At 37.1% G+C, this 15686-nt stretch overlaps 1 protein-coding gene across 10 annotated transcripts in view; it reads right to left on the bottom strand.

Annotated features, from left to right (window-relative positions):
* RBMS3 (RNA binding motif single stranded interacting protein 3) overlaps positions 1-15199 on the bottom strand; it is a 793177-nt gene extending 777978 nt beyond the window's left edge. For all 10 annotated transcript variants that reach the window (XM_053599626.1, XM_053599630.1, XM_053599631.1 and 7 more), the window contains exon 1: positions 14529-15199. In XM_053599626.1, the coding sequence (XP_053455601.1) occupies positions 14529-14603 (75 nt within the window). In that variant the 5' untranslated portion in view covers positions 14604-15199. The remainder of the gene's footprint in view (positions 1-14528) is intronic.
* Positions 15200-15686: the final 487 nt, after the last annotated feature.

Here is a 15686-nt window from a genome sequence, read left to right as displayed (position 1 = left end):
CTCAAGCCAAGATACCAATTCTTATGTCCATCAAGACAATTTTCAAAACTAATTCGAAGATCATAGATTGAATGTTCATTATTTAAATGAGTACCTTGAATATGTATTTTAACATTATTCATAGCGGTGCAACAGTGGCAGTAAAGTGTGCTCCCACTGATGGGCAACACTTGCCTAAACACACTGGGAATAACTGTCCTGACAATATGAAACAGAGAGAGCAGATGGCCCGGTAAGAATGTGTAAAGTACTTTTGTTATTTAAAAATGCAGTAAACTTGTTAAGTTTGATCTTACATTATAGGTCTGATCTCATGTTTACAACTGCATAGAGAATTCTAATTCTGTAGAAAGACATATAATTAGCTATTAATATTGGTTACTTCAGAGAGTTCTTGATGACCCGTATGGTGTGTTGATGAAGATTATTGACATTTTCATGATGTACTTTGAATTGTTCCCCCATGTATGCAAAGTGTGCATTACTTTGCAATAGAAAAATTTGCAATATTTTGAGGAATTATAGAGAAAGAAGCTGTATTTTCTGCAAATGGGATTAAGGATGTCAGTACAATGAAAAATATGAAAGAGAAAAGAAAATCACAGAACAGACACAAGAGATTCGGCACAACTTGGAAAAATCAAGAGAAATCCAAACCAAAATCGTAGTTTGTTCTCTTTGCCACAACGGGGTCACTGTTTTCATAAATTCCTTACTGAGGAAGGCTTTGAGGTTTATATCAGAATTCCATCATGCAATCACCTTGCATTTGTTTAGATATGTATCCATGCCTGCCTAGCTCACTGCTCAGGGAGACTGTGCAGGAGTTTCTTTCTGTCATTCACACCTGAGAAAATTCTGAGTTAAGAAAAACATTTGGGTATTGGGATAGGTTTGTGGCATGCATGGTTAATAAATGACTATTTTACTCAATTTGAATAAACAAAATTGACAAAAAGATGGACCTAGCAACTCAGCCTATCTTCTAGCCCCTAAAGCTAAGTTCTATCCTGATCAGTCTAACTTTCTGCCAACCCATGAAAGGAAGCCACATATAAAGGCTGATATTCTTGGCAACTGCTCAGGAATTGCCTCTCCAAACCACTACTACTGCATTTAGCCCTGGCCTACTTGCTTACACTCATCCCCTAGTTTCAGATCTTGGCTACTCAGTCTGTCATTGAAATTCCACTCTGCCCCAGACTGAGTCGTCTGCATGTGTCTCCACTCTCCTGCCAGCATCTTGGAAGGTAGCACTATGGCAGTTTCCTTTCTTTCTTCCCAACCCCCCATGACAGATTCGAACTTCATTCACCTGCTTCAGGGTGTGTCCCATCATCTAGGAATGTAACCCAAATCCAGCCAACAGCCCAAGGGCATCTAACCAAGTGACCCACATGTTTCAGGAGGGAGAGGGAAGGCACAGGCAGGTTGCATCAGCCTGGGTACTTGAAGAGAGATAATTCACTAAGACTTATTTCTATCACTCAGAGTTCCTTTTAACTTAAAGAGTTACAGAGGTGAAGATGATACTATGCAAGTCTAGTTTAGAAAAACATTACCTCTGGTAATGGAGAAATGTACAAGACACACAGAACAACATAAATCAATTCATTCTGCAGACCTTTGCTTATGCCCTTCATCTGTATGACCCTCACTCTATATCATTTAGGGCATTCAGAGATGGTTACTGTGGTCTCAGTTCTCTGACTGTTCAGAGACTAACTCTGACACAAATGTGATCCTAAAGCGTTCAGATAAGTTGGAAAAGCCAAAAATTAATTCATAACTGAGCAAAGAAAGGAGAAAGTCAAAACCAAATCTCGCTATACCTTGAAGAGAAATGGCAAGAAACCAAAAGCAACCATTAAAAATGAAAAGACAGGGAAAGACCGATGGCTGAAAGAACAAAAAGAAAGAAACCCAAGTTAAACATCAGAGAGCAGCGAGGCAAGGGGGGCAAATTGGCAGCACAGAACTTGAGAATAAGAGATGGAGGAATGAGCAGGACAGGGCGAGGGAAGTGGAAGCTATTACAGGAAATCAAGTAATCGGCCCAAGGAAGGACGATCTGGGAAGAGCAGGAAGGAACAGAAGACACAGTGTAAAAACAAGACCCATCAGCCAGCCGTCCTAAATGGAATAAGAGTCATGCACTTGGTAGCAAAGAGGGACCCTAAACAATTACAACAGTAATAGCTGGAGCCTTCTGACCCACGCGGAAACCTAGACATGCTTTCCTCAGTCCTCACCCCTCTAACACGTGCTGGTGCCACGGCCGGGAGCACGTAAACACGACTGCACACACATCCTCCATCGACCTGCTCCTTGAGTGCCCAAGTACATAAGTTGCCATGAAAAATTACTCTTGTTTAATTGGCAATTTGCATTGTGTGTTCCTCATGCCAATACTACTTTGCTGGTTTCAAATGAATGTTGATTTTTCTGCCTTAAAACCAGATCCTTTTCTACACAGAATGAAACAGCATCACCAGGGTTATGCTTTGAGCATACAAAGATTTTATGTGAATATTTTATATCTAAAAATTGAGAAATGGATGTTAAAACTGGATTCTAGCAAAGTAAAAAAAAAAAAAAAAACTTAATTTAAAAACACTTTTAAAACACTTTCTGATCAAAAGCATCCAAAAAGCTTTTATCCGGGTCCTCCTTGAGAACTAGTCATGGGTAAGTCAAAACAACAAAAGCAAATGCCGGGCATTACTGAGAGTTGCAATGTGAGAAAAACCAAAACAAAGCACTAATCATCTACAGAATTATTAATTTTCTTCACAAGACACCAAAAGTCTTCACTATATGACCCCTCCACATCAAGTTGTGTATTTACATTAAAGTTTTCCCAAAGATAGTTCTTGTCTTTGTAAACCATCTTTTCCTTGCCAAATAGCTCTTATACTTTGCCTTTGGGAAGAAAAACAAGTTATCAAATTCCAGAAATATTAAAAAGTGGATTAAGACCAAATACCCTTAGCCTTTCTTTATTATTCAACTTCTGTTTCTTCTTCTCTTTGTTTTATCTTACTTGGTGTTTCTCATAAATCACTGCTTAAATTAAAGTTGTAGAACTGTCATCTTTTCTTTTTTTTTTCTCTACCCTGCTATTGACAGCCTCATCACTAAAAACTTTGAGGATCATTAGCCTCTCCACAGTTTAAACAACTATTATGAAATTATTTGGGAAAAATTAGAATTAATCAATCAACAAGATTTCTAAAATATGCTATCACAAATAACAGAAAAAAGAGTAGATATTGAACCCGCATATTACACTGTAAATATATCTCAGATAATGGAAAGGTACTCCATCTTTGAAAGAAAGTGAAAAATATTAGTCACCCCTATTTTGCTAACAATCACCCTTTTGTGCTATAAAAAGGCAGCAAAAAAATTATTATATCTAGATAGAACAGGTACGTGTCTCCCTAGGACCACTTTGCCCTTCTGTATTTTTCTTTTCTTTCTTCTTTTTATTAGTTTTTTTTTTTTTTGGCCAGGGCCAGGTTTGAACTCACCACCTCCAGGATAAGGGGCCGGCACCCTACTCCTTTGAGCCACAGGCACCACCCTACCCTTCTGTATTTCTCTGTAGCATTTAGCCTCAGAGAAAATCAGCCCCATTAAAATAATTCTTAAGGTTTACATGAGTGTGTGTGTGTGTGTGTGTGTGTGTGTGTGTGTGTGTGTGTGTGTAGGCAACCAAAGCTGTTTCTTTATATTTACTGATAAAATTCAGTCAGATCTGGCCAAAGGACTGGAAGAAAAGTTAAGCAAGTAGTTAGAGAATCATAACCTGAGGTGTCTGTGAGAGACTTCTCCCTCCACAATTAGCAGAAGGAGTGAATTTTCAGGTATACGGATATAGATGAAGCTAGAAAAGGAAAAATACTCTTCCTGAACAAGATGGGAGAGGATGGCCATGTCTGCATTTGGGGTTCTCATTGTCTTATAATATTAAGATAAGAATGAAAATGAAGGAAGCCATCACTCTTGGCCTAGGCCTGGAAAAGCAGTATCTTCAGTGTCTGAGCGCTAGTGAGAGTGGTGGTATTCCTGGTTAGAGTGTGTGTACCTGGGGAGACCTGTGATCTTTAAGAGGCACATATAGTCTCTAGGGCTGAGTAAGACTTCTGGACACCAACGTAAATTCTACTAGGCAAACAACCAGGGAAACTGGGGCACAGGGGGAGGTGGCAGTTTTAATACACACACAAAAATCCAAGACAGAATTTGGAGACAGAAGAACTTCCACAGAGTATCATGCCATTGATTTGCCTCTTGCCTGTGTCCCTAAAGTGGGGGCCAAGGGAAACACCTGTTACATTCAAGCTCTGTCTTCAGTAAACAATTTCACCAATTATGCAATGAAAAATTCTGTGAACCTGGCACCCAGACCTAGAACTCCCAGTTGCTTTCACTGCCAAAGGTCAATCCAACGTGTCTGCTTTTGAGATATTTTAGCCAAAGAATGTTAATGACTTTTTTCGATACACTGTGCTGTTCCACCACATGTCCCTCCCCGGAAATTTGGGATTACTAAAATACAGATATCTTAAATGCCAAAAGGCCAGTTTAAGAACCCACAAAAACACTGGTAAAAAACATCTTGCCTCTAAACTCTAAAAACTGCAAAACCCAAACTAATTAACATTTATTTGCATATGAAGAAAACATAACAGGTTACCAACTTTATTCCCTGTTCCACTTAATCTTCTGATAATCTCTTGTACCTCCAAACTATCTGTAGATTAGTTTTTTTTCACCTTGCAAGAACACTCGCATTTGTGGGATGATGGCCCCAAATTCACAGATGGGGATGGCCCCATCCTTCACACATAAAGGAAGTGAATTAATTTACATAGACTCAGAGAGTTTCAAGATAAAAATTATAAAAGCTCTTTTGATATTTTATTGCTAAAAATTTAAATTTTATGTGGAATGTTAGTATATTTAATATGTTTATTTGGATGTGAGATAGAAGCCTTAAATAGTATCTAGAAAATATGTAGGTTTTAAATGACCCTGCACTTCTCCCAGTGTTAAAGAAAGTTGCAAAACTCGAAGAAAATTTCTTCCATGTTCATTGATCTCTCTGCTGGCTTTTTCTTATGTTTTCCCAGATTGTCAACAACGTTAAAAAAAAGAACAAATTAGAAAATGAAACCATTGCGAATATGAAGCCAAATTATCCTAACCAAGTGAATAATGGTGTTTAAAGGCAGTGATTTAATTTTTTTATAAAAAATTAAGGAAAAAATAAAACAGAATTTTATTCCTTTCAGGATTCTCTGCCTACCTTACTTTAAAAATGCAGTATTCTTGGTTCTGGAGGTTTAGCTTGAATTGATCTGTACAGCAGTAGATGAGAGGCCATCTTAGGGGCCAAAAGCTGAGACCCAGGCTAATCCGAGGGTTGCGCCACAACCCTCCAAGGCACTTGTGCCAAGTCAAAGAAAATAAAATGTAGTTTTCTCCTCTCTCAATAAAAATTTAACATCATGAACATGTCACATTGTTGGGGATCTCAAAAACAATCTCTGACATTTTAAACAAATATGGAGGTGAGTGGCATTATCTGCAAATGATGTCGCCAAAATCATCTCAAGTTTCTTCTATAGCAAATCCTTCACGTACTCAAACTATTTGGTATTTTAAAAATATGTGTCCCTGAATTCCAAGTTATTTTAGACTTCAGCTGTCTTTAAGGTACCACCATCCAAGTTACGTGAATTATGTTTATTTTGTTTTATTTTATTTTGGATATAAAAGTGTAAGTTTATTTTATATTAGAGAGAGGGAAGAGAGTGGTGGGAGAGATGAGTAAGGGAGAGAGGAGAGCAAAGAGCAGGAGGGAGAGAGAGGACAACCGGGGAAGAGGGACAAAGGAGTAGAGAGCAGGTGGCATCCCAAGGGAAGAAGGGAATGCCAGCCTGAATGACACGTGTGAAAGGCAACAACCTGAGAATCTGCAGACATCACCACCACTTCAGATGTGACTCACCCACGTAAGAAAGGATTTTAAGATACATTAACCAGTTCCAGAAAACCCAAGTGTTAGCATTCTGTTTTCCATTTTCTTTTCCTTAAGTGTCATCAATCAGCAGCTCTGATAAAGTTAAATAGCAATATACTAGATCAAGAAACAATGAGGTGGCTTAGAAATACCCATTAAATTGTATACATATTCTACATGGACCTGGAAAATGATTGGGTGAGAATGGAACAACAAAAAGATCATCTGTAGCTGGTATATTGAATGCAATATATACCGATTTCTTAACCACATAATACGATAATAGGAAAGGTAACTCTAAAACAAATTTAAAAATAAGCTCCTATAACTGCTACTATCAATATTTAATGCATTATTAGATTACTTTTTCTCCTATTATCTCTTAACTTTGCACATAACAGGAAAAGGCACTGTCAGGGTTACCTTGACTGAGTAAGTAGCCTAGACTAATTTTGGCATTTATTCATTAAACAAAATTCAGCATTCTATTTAGTTTCTTTTTTTTCCCCCTTTGAGAATTTAATGTATGTCCTTTAAGCCTTTTCTATGTATATATTTGTATTCCTTATGCTTTTATAATATAGGGAGCACAGTTACTTATTTTAACCATTTGATGTAAACATTTCCTAATCATTAAGCATTCTTCTACAACAAGATTTTTATTGATTTTATGGTAAAGGATTATGCTCCAGCTAACAGGAATGGTTTCTAATACGTTTGGGGAGTGTCTAAAGTAGTTTCTGTTTGAAACTGACAGACTCCCCCCTCAAAGCCAAGACTGAAATAAAGTAAATACAAATATGCAGTGAGGCCTCAGAAATGACAATATTGCTGGTTGTTTATGGAATGCTCTTCTCTAAACAGCGTCCTAAGTTATTGCTTCTCATAGAAGGGGCCTTTGTGACATGTTATTGAAGTTGGGCTCATTGTACCTATTTCACAAATGAGTAAATGAGCACACAGATTAACATGGACAGAAACAAATTCTCCCCAAGGACTATGTCCTTGTCTTCCCTTCCAAATACACACCTTATTGCAACGAGTGTAATAGCAATTTACGTGTTAAATTACATAAAAACTATGTGTGATTTTCAAAGCTTAAAGTATAAATCACTTAAAATGGAATACTATATGTCATTTACTTTCATTAATTCAGTTCACAGGGTTTTGGGGTAAAATAAAAAAGGTATCAAGCAAGAAAAAGCAGAAAAGATTAAGTTCTTATGTATGTCCTCAATAAGTTTTTATTTCCTGCTTACCATACCACATAGGAACTATAACATTCTGTTCCCATGTGTTGAAGACTACTATTCTGACATTCAGAGATTAATAGGTTTTACAAATTTATAGAATTTGGATCCAGTCAAAATACTATTTCATCTATCAATTGTTATTTCTGTATTTACATTGAGTCCTATATTCATTCCTGAAATTAAGGGTGTAGTATCCTCATGTGATAATTCTAGTTGCCTTCATTAACGCAACTGGTTAAGCCAAACCAATGTATAAACATTTAGCTCTTACATCACTTTTAGAAAGGAAGTTAAATGAGGAATGGTAGAGCATCGCACTATCACTAGTAAGTCATTGTGCCTGCCCTTATTTTACAAACCTAAAGGGGAAAATTAAACACCATAACAAAGCTGGCAATGATAATGATTAAATGATGCCTGTCATTTTGTCCTAGATGTTGGAACTGTTCTCCACCCACTCCCCAGTGATAGATGTGTTTCTCTTGGTACACTGGATTTAGATGTGGTGAAGGATGGAGAAAATTAAATTCGTCAAATTATCAGACAGCCCGGAAAGCAGCATCTGATCTACTCTGCAGAAAACATTAGGGAACCAAAGAAAAACTCATGAATGGCACAAGATCGAGGTCTCCTCACAGTACCACTAGCATGCCTAAGCTTTCTCAATGTGAGAGCCTTACAGGTTAAACCTGGAAAGATCTCAATGAATGAACTTGACCTAGAAACCAATATGATAACATATAAACCAGAGAATCTCCCCACACCAAACCACCCAAATCCATAGCTTATATTTTATTATTCATGCTTTGAAATTTTGTGTCTATTAAAGACTGAAGTTTTGAATCACCAACGCTTTGTAAATATATTTGATTTCGCATGGTATATAGTTCTTGATAAATAAACCTACATGTAAAAAGGAAAAAATTTAAATATGAACAAATTCTCTGCTGATACATGTTTAAAGAAAGAAAAATTAGGAAAAAAAAATAGTAAATTCACCTCACCTCTTCCCATCCCTCCTGTTTCTTTCTAAAATTACTTTTTAGTGTCTAAAATTGGAAATTTGAAAACCAATGGCAAACTCAATAGGCTTTTTCAAGGACCTGAAACCATCATTCATAAATACATTTTATAAATGTATTAGTTTTTATTATAATAAATCTTTATGATTTATTAATATTTTAATCCTATACATTAGTTATCTCTAGAAAGCTAAACATTACAGTTTCCATGAACAAACATGGAATTTTTAAAATAATTTCATAGTTAAAGTATCCCATAAAAAACAGAAACTTATTTACTATAACATCCTTGCTGAAAGAAATAGGAACAAAAGTTGTATGTCTTGGTGTAACTTTCTAATTTTTAACTAAAATGGAACTAGTTGAGCAACACTTACGTACGTCTAGGTAAAACTCAAAAGAAATCAAGTAGGCGGGAGAGGGGCAGACAAGTAGGGCATATTCACACCTAACTGGTGGATGCATATATATTCTGGGTAAAAAGTACAAAAGCAAAATATGTAACCAAAATGTGTATACTCCTGTAATATTCTAAAATTAAAAAAGAAAAGAGCAATCTTTATAGAAAACTGAACATCATATTTCCAAATATCTTTAAAAAGAAATATACAACTGTTTACTTTGCCATCTGTTGAGTTACTGATCCTCATAATGTACCATTCTTTTCTTTAGGAACAATTGGCCTGAAGGTAACCTTACAGTAGTTCTGCAGATTAAAGAAGCCGAAAACAAAGAAGAAAAATATTTTTAATTTCAAGACAGAAATGAGAAATTCACTTTTGCTTTCTAAATGTGTGCTTTATGGGAGTAACTCAGAACCTTCCATTTGCATTAGTTTTAGGCCTGTTCAATACATACGAGTTTCTTAATTAAATGGCATTATCCACTCCATAATAAAAAAATATATATGTATATGTTACATGTCTGTTTTCGTTTTTCAGAAAGCTTATTTCTTAAGAACTTCCCAAGTAGTTCAACATTTTCCCACTACTGCAAAAAATAGCAACACATGCCCTCAACACACGTGGTATAACACATGAAGACAGTTCTGCTCTTGGTCTCATTGCAGTTCCAACCGCCCTCTTGCTGTGCAACAGCTATAGCAGAAAAACGTCTATTCTCACGTGCTTTTGATATTACACTATTTAATCACATACAGCTGTGGCTTATGAGACTGTTACAAAACAATTTTAATGTAGTACTCAAAGCCAATTTTGAATAAACATCAACCATTTACTCCGAATAAAAAGTTGGACATGAAAAAAGTTTTCTTCTAAGAGAAAATACTTTTTTTTTTTTTTAAGAATTTGGCATAGGTATAATAGTGACTGAGCTCTCTTTCTGCCAAAAAGACTGATAAAGTAAGAAAGAATTGTGTAAAATCATATTAGTGCAAAAATGAAGCTTTCCAGAATTCCTGAAGCCAGAAAGACCTGGAATGAACTTGCAGCCTCCCTTCTTTTTTTTTGCAAATTGCCCCTCCCCTCAGCATTCAAATAGATTTTATTACTTCATGGAAATAATTTTGTGTCACAATTTTGTCATTTTTTTTCCAAAGAAAAAGTGAAAGGAAAATATTTTAGTTAGATACTCTTAAAAAACATGTACATGGTGTTTTCCCTAAGATTTATTCTGGAGGAAAAATGTGAACTTTTAACATCTCATTTTTGCAAGTAGGCACCAAACTCAGTGTTGTTAAAACTATGACTACATTACGGAAAGGAGTGCAAAAAAATCCTTTGGAACTGTGTTCAATAGTACTGAAAATAAAGATTTGGGATCAAGAAGAAAAAAATAACTAAAAAGAGAAGTGAGCCTTTTGTTTGTATTTTTTCCTTCATTTAAGTCCAATTAAATTTCTATACATTCTAAAATGAGGCAAGATTTATCACCGTTTCAAGCTATCATATTAACCTCACCCCACCCCACCTCCACCCCCAAGGAAGTGAAGGAAAATATTTAGAGCTATACCTAAAAACTTCATCACTAGGAGATTTTTAGAAAACTAGTTTTGTATGTTTCAGGCTTTCAAAAGAAAACAGACCTGGGAGTTTTCAAGGCTGTTTTAAAACAATTGGCAAGTTCCCAACTCTGGCTATCAATGCAAATCTGAGGCAGGAAGTACTAAGGAAATTCTAAACTCATTCCCTCCCTTTGCAAGATTTTCTACATTTTCATGTATTAGGAGTGTGTTCAAGGGTTGTTTTGTTTTGCTTTTGAAGGATCTGAGCATTCTCCTCTTTAAGAATATCCTTTGAGCACAGGAGTCTCTCTTCCTTTACCTTCTACTCATTCCTGGTGTTCTGAAGTGTTTGCCCTTTCTGAGGGGCATAAACATCCCAGCTCTAGCTAGTCTTGTAGGGCCAGGCAGCGGCCCAGGCTGCAGATGATTGAACATGCAGCCTGAAATCAGTGTGCAGTTGATGAATTACTACTTACACCTGACCCCTTTTCCACACCATGCGCTGAACACAATCTTCAGTACTCCCAGCCAGAGAAACCCTAAGTTTGAAGCCCTTTCTTCAGGACCTTCTGGGGAGCCAGATGGCCACAGAAGGGAATGTAGCAAACAATGTAAGAGCAATGTGATTAGAAACTGTGCCCTGGATTGATTGGTAGAGGCACAGGAAACTAGTAAGGGTGTGGAAAAGAAGGAAGGAGAAAGTTGCTGTGCGTGCTTGGGTGATTTTTTTTTCAAGTTTTAAGAAGATGTTAAAGTTTTCCAAATATTATATACAAGAAAAATATCTATTTGTCAACTGTAAAATATCAATTCATTGTGCTGCGACCATGTTTTATTCATCTTAGCTATTCAAATTCAACTTTTTTTTTTTAAGATAATCCCCAAAATACTTCAAATTCAGGCTAAAATTCATCTGAGATCTCATCATCCAGCAGGTACAGGTTGGTTTTGTGAAAGAGCTATAATAAAATACTTGAAAAATGTTAGGTTACAGCTAATCAAACATCATCCTTTTATTTGTAATTAAGCTAATGAACTATCTTTTGAGTCCACTTTCTCGAAAATTTCCTGATTATTCTGGTTAGGCTTCCAAACAGCAAATGTGCTTTCCAAACACTTTTTGCAATCCAGCCATTTTTCTTATTTAAATATCATAACATATGAAGATTACTTCATTATTCTTTAATGAAAAACAATGTTGCTTCTTAAAAATAGCTTTTTCGGTACGAGAAAAAAATTGGTCAAAAAGAAAATTGATAAAAGACAACTTTGAAGATACAAGCTGTGATACATTGCCACAAATCAACCCCTGGATTTTCATCTTACTTAATTTACATGTCCATTTTTCCAACATAAAACATAGTAAACATTTGGAAAGTTATTTAAAGCAATGGAGCATAAATTCTTCATGAGTCTTATTTCTATTATTTTTATGAAGCAAAGTTGTGAGTTTTGTTCTAAGTTTATGGGAAATAATCGGAGCACAGAAGGCAGGGATGTGTCACACGTTCCTCTCAAATTTGGGTATGAATGTGTTGAGAGAAGCAGAAGTGTTTGCATCAATTTTTAAAATCCATTTTCATTTTGTTTTATCATGAGAAAATAGCAGCTGTATCTAACCTTACACATCTTCGAGCAGAGAGTTCAGCCTTTATACATTTTCTGAAAGATGATCAGAATAAACGTTTCAATTCTTTAAAACTCATTTCAATTCTTTAAAACCTCATGAAGATTTACCTCCAAAAGTAGTGTCAGCAAAAAAGCTCTGTGGATGGGGAAAGGGGGTCACCTGAATTTAGAGAACAAGGTAATATATAATTTCTACTCTAGAATTGCCTTTATATTACACACAAATATTATGTATATATCAGCATCATTTTAAATAGCTATGATTTTAAAATTGGATGATAACTACCAGTCAAATAATAGATTTTAGGAATTCCACCCAGGCAGCATGTACTTCCTTTAAAATTATTATGTTATATTTTGAGATATAAGTATAGAAAAGGCAAAAGTGATACAGAAATGACCCGGTTGTTCTGTTACCCGGGGTGTGCGTGAGAGGGCTTCATTGTATAGTATTAACCCTGTCAGAACATCCCTACATTGTAAAATAATTGACGCTTTGTCCCATTCCCTCTGTACCCAAGTTTCAAAACAGGACATGTTCTCTCACATCTTCAACTCCCAAGAATGTTATCACTGTCTGTCATTTCAGGGCCACCGTAACAATGTTTGACAACTTCACAGCGCTGTTAAAGTATTGCAACATAGTAATGAATATGAAGTACCATGATAGGCAAAGTAGCTGATCTAGTCCCTACTACCCTGATCTGATTATTGGAATATCAGCTGAGGACTCTTAATGGATCTAAATTCTTTAAAAATGTTCCAAAAGTTGATGGCGTTGGCTAGCTTGAAAGTAACAAGATCCAGATACCGCCTGTCTATACAACAGTAAACTACACAAGATCCCAAAACAGATTTTTTAAAACTCACTCTGTTTTTCAGACTCTCCTCTTTTCCCTCACCACTATGCTCTCCTCCCTTTTTACACTCATCAATATCTCTCTCTCTCACTTTGCACTAGTGTAGCTCATCCAGCACCCTGTGTCTTTGAGATGCTATGCACAGCATTCATTATTTACTGCTAGTAAATGGGTTAAAAGACATCTCAAGCAGAAAAAAAAAAAAAAATTTTGTTTATTTCAGTTAAAAATTTCTTTTTTTGGATGTACACCATTGTCGAAAACAAGGGCCAAAAACAAAGCATGATTTTTGAAACATTTGGAAAAATTTAGCCAAATGAGTAAAAGGGATGGAATGTCTGATATGTTTCATGCAACCCTTGAGTTTATTGTTTTTGTTTCTTTGGGGGATGAGCAATGACTATAAATTTCCCCCTTTTTAACTTGTCCTTGCTTTGCCATTTCCTTGAGGAATGGCAGCCAGCAATCTCCACCAGTCCCCCAAAGAGTTAAAACTCAAGGCAGTGAGCAGGAGGGGTGGCCTAGCCTACTGAAGCAGCAACAGCACAAACTAAATGCTCACAAAGGCTAAAAGCAATGTGAGTCACCTTGGAGGGGTAAGGCAGAGCAAGTGAAAAAGAAAAAAAAACAAACAATGATCTTTAATGTAATACTAAAAGTCTGCTGCCCACTCTGGTTTACAAATAGGCTTTGTCTGATGAAACAGAATAAATGAGCGATAACTACAGCACAATTACCAACCCTAATCACATCGAGAGTCCTGGTGCAGCCCAGAACACTCAGGCACGCCTTGTTCACTTTTGGCATATTTATTTATTAGGACAGTGGAGTCTGGCTAAGACAATACAAAATAATAACATCCATGTACTCATATAAATAACTCTACCAATATTTTTTTCTTCCAAACCAAGTCCAATTTAATTGACAAATTGGAGCCGTGATTTCACACCTGAGAGTCTTTCATGTCTTAACTGCAAGATGAAGTTCAGGGCTGGCACTGCCCACTGCTTACTTACGTGGGCTTGCCTGTGGGCCCCTAAGGATCACACACTTAAAGCCTAAACTATTTAACCACTTCAAATCCAATTATTACCAGTTACATTTCATTTATTTTCAGGAGGCAGGCCTCCTGATGGCAACTAACACTGAAAACCGTGCTTCTAAAAGTGAAAATATCTATAGTAAAGTTCCTAATTTAGTGTCTAGCATTCCTATCATCCACAACATAAAACAAAATATGCAAGTAAAAATAAAAATATGCCCAAACAAACTCTAGGAGACTTTGGTAGTTGTCCTATACACCCTTCTTTCATTCTATACTGAATGATTAAAAGTTTAAGTCACCCCAAACCTGGCCTGTCCCATCCAGTGGGAAAAATCCTTTTAGAGCCACAAACAAAGAACAGCTCTCCTGAAAAGCCCCTGAAAATATATTCTTATGCTGTTGTGATTTCCTTTCTAAAAACCCTGCCCATCTGCCAAGGACCTTACAGATATCAGGACCATTTATACTACCAAATAACAACAAAGGAACTGAACTCCAGGGAAACTATTATCTCTTGTTAAAGAGAAAGCTACAATTCTGAGATTTCTGCTTCCTTCTTATTTCTTCCTCTGCCTCATTAACTCTATTGGTATGTTACTAATTTCGAAGAAGCAGGAAGAGGTGATGGGGGTGGGGCGTTAAACAATAATTCACATGCCTGTCTGTTACCCATCCCAAGCGCAGAACACCACCACCGCTGATTGCCTGACCTGGTTGAGCCATACCTTGGTTTGGAGATAATGAGGATAGTAGTAAGTGTACTGGGGGTACATTTGTGGCTGATCCAGGCGTTTGCCCATGTAGCTGGAATCTTTATCTCCGAGGCAGGGAACTGGATGACAGGGTATAGTGCCCCAGGCCGAGCTTCCTCGTAAACCACTATTCCTGACAGTCCCGATGACTGATGAGGCTTCAGAGACTCCGTCACTCGCTAGTTCCAGCACAGCAAGAATTTTTAAAAAGCAAAACAAAACAAAAACAAAAAGCACACACACCAAAAAAAGAATAACAATAAAGAAAGGGTGGGGAGTGAGAGCTGTAGAAAAAACGCACACACAGCCTCTCCAGATCTTTCCTGGCTTCCCTGAGCTGCTGTCGGGGTCCACTTGGGAAGAGGCAGTTTGTTCTCTAACCAGGCTGTCTGTAGTGATGCCAATTGCCAGCGTTTGTAAAGGGGGAAAAGAAATCAAGTCCTTTTAGCACAACTCCGAATCCTTGCAGATCAGCTTCCTGTCTCCTGTTTGTCTCTTTCCCCACCTTCAAGAAAAAGAAAAGAGAGAGAGAGAGAGAAAGAAGGAAAAGAAAAAAAAAAAGAAAGAAAGAAAAAGAAAAGGGAAAAGAAAAAAAAAATCTTGCACAGCTTAGTTGCTGCTGTCTCCCTCCCAGAGTGACATGGTGTTCGGGGCTTGTCCTGTCCTTTCATTCACTTCCCCTCCTTCCAGCCGGTGGGTGGAACCGAAAGAGCCTCTCCAGGGAGCAGCGTACGCAGTCCAGAAGGCTGCAGTATTTCCTCCAAGAAAAAAAAAAAAAGGCTGCTTCAACCCCTGCTGCAAGCAAAGTTCCGATTCCCTCTGCTGGCTATCTCGAATAGCAAAGCGATTTTTGCAGCAAGGCTGCTGCCGCTGGAAATGAACCTGAAGAACTCAAACGCAGGTGGTGGATTATTTCCTATCCTCCCTCCATCTACTCCACACAAGAGCTGCCTTTTTTCTTTTCTTGCCAAGTTGCAAGATAAGCCACACTGCTAAACAAAACACAGAAGACCATGGAAGGGAAGAGAAGAAGAAAGGGGGAAGGAGGAAAAAGGAAAACTAATAAAGGCAGAGGAACTAACTGTGCTACTAAAATGGAAAAAAAAAAAAGTGTGTCCCGTTTGCTTTCAA

This window comes from Nycticebus coucang, chromosome 8 (genome assembly GCF_027406575.1).
Source record: "Nycticebus coucang isolate mNycCou1 chromosome 8, mNycCou1.pri, whole genome shotgun sequence".
NCBI classification, from domain to species: domain Eukaryota; kingdom Metazoa; phylum Chordata; class Mammalia; order Primates; family Lorisidae; genus Nycticebus; species Nycticebus coucang.
The sequence above is the reverse complement of the archived record's forward strand: the minus strand, read 5'-3'. Positions and strand labels throughout refer to the sequence as shown.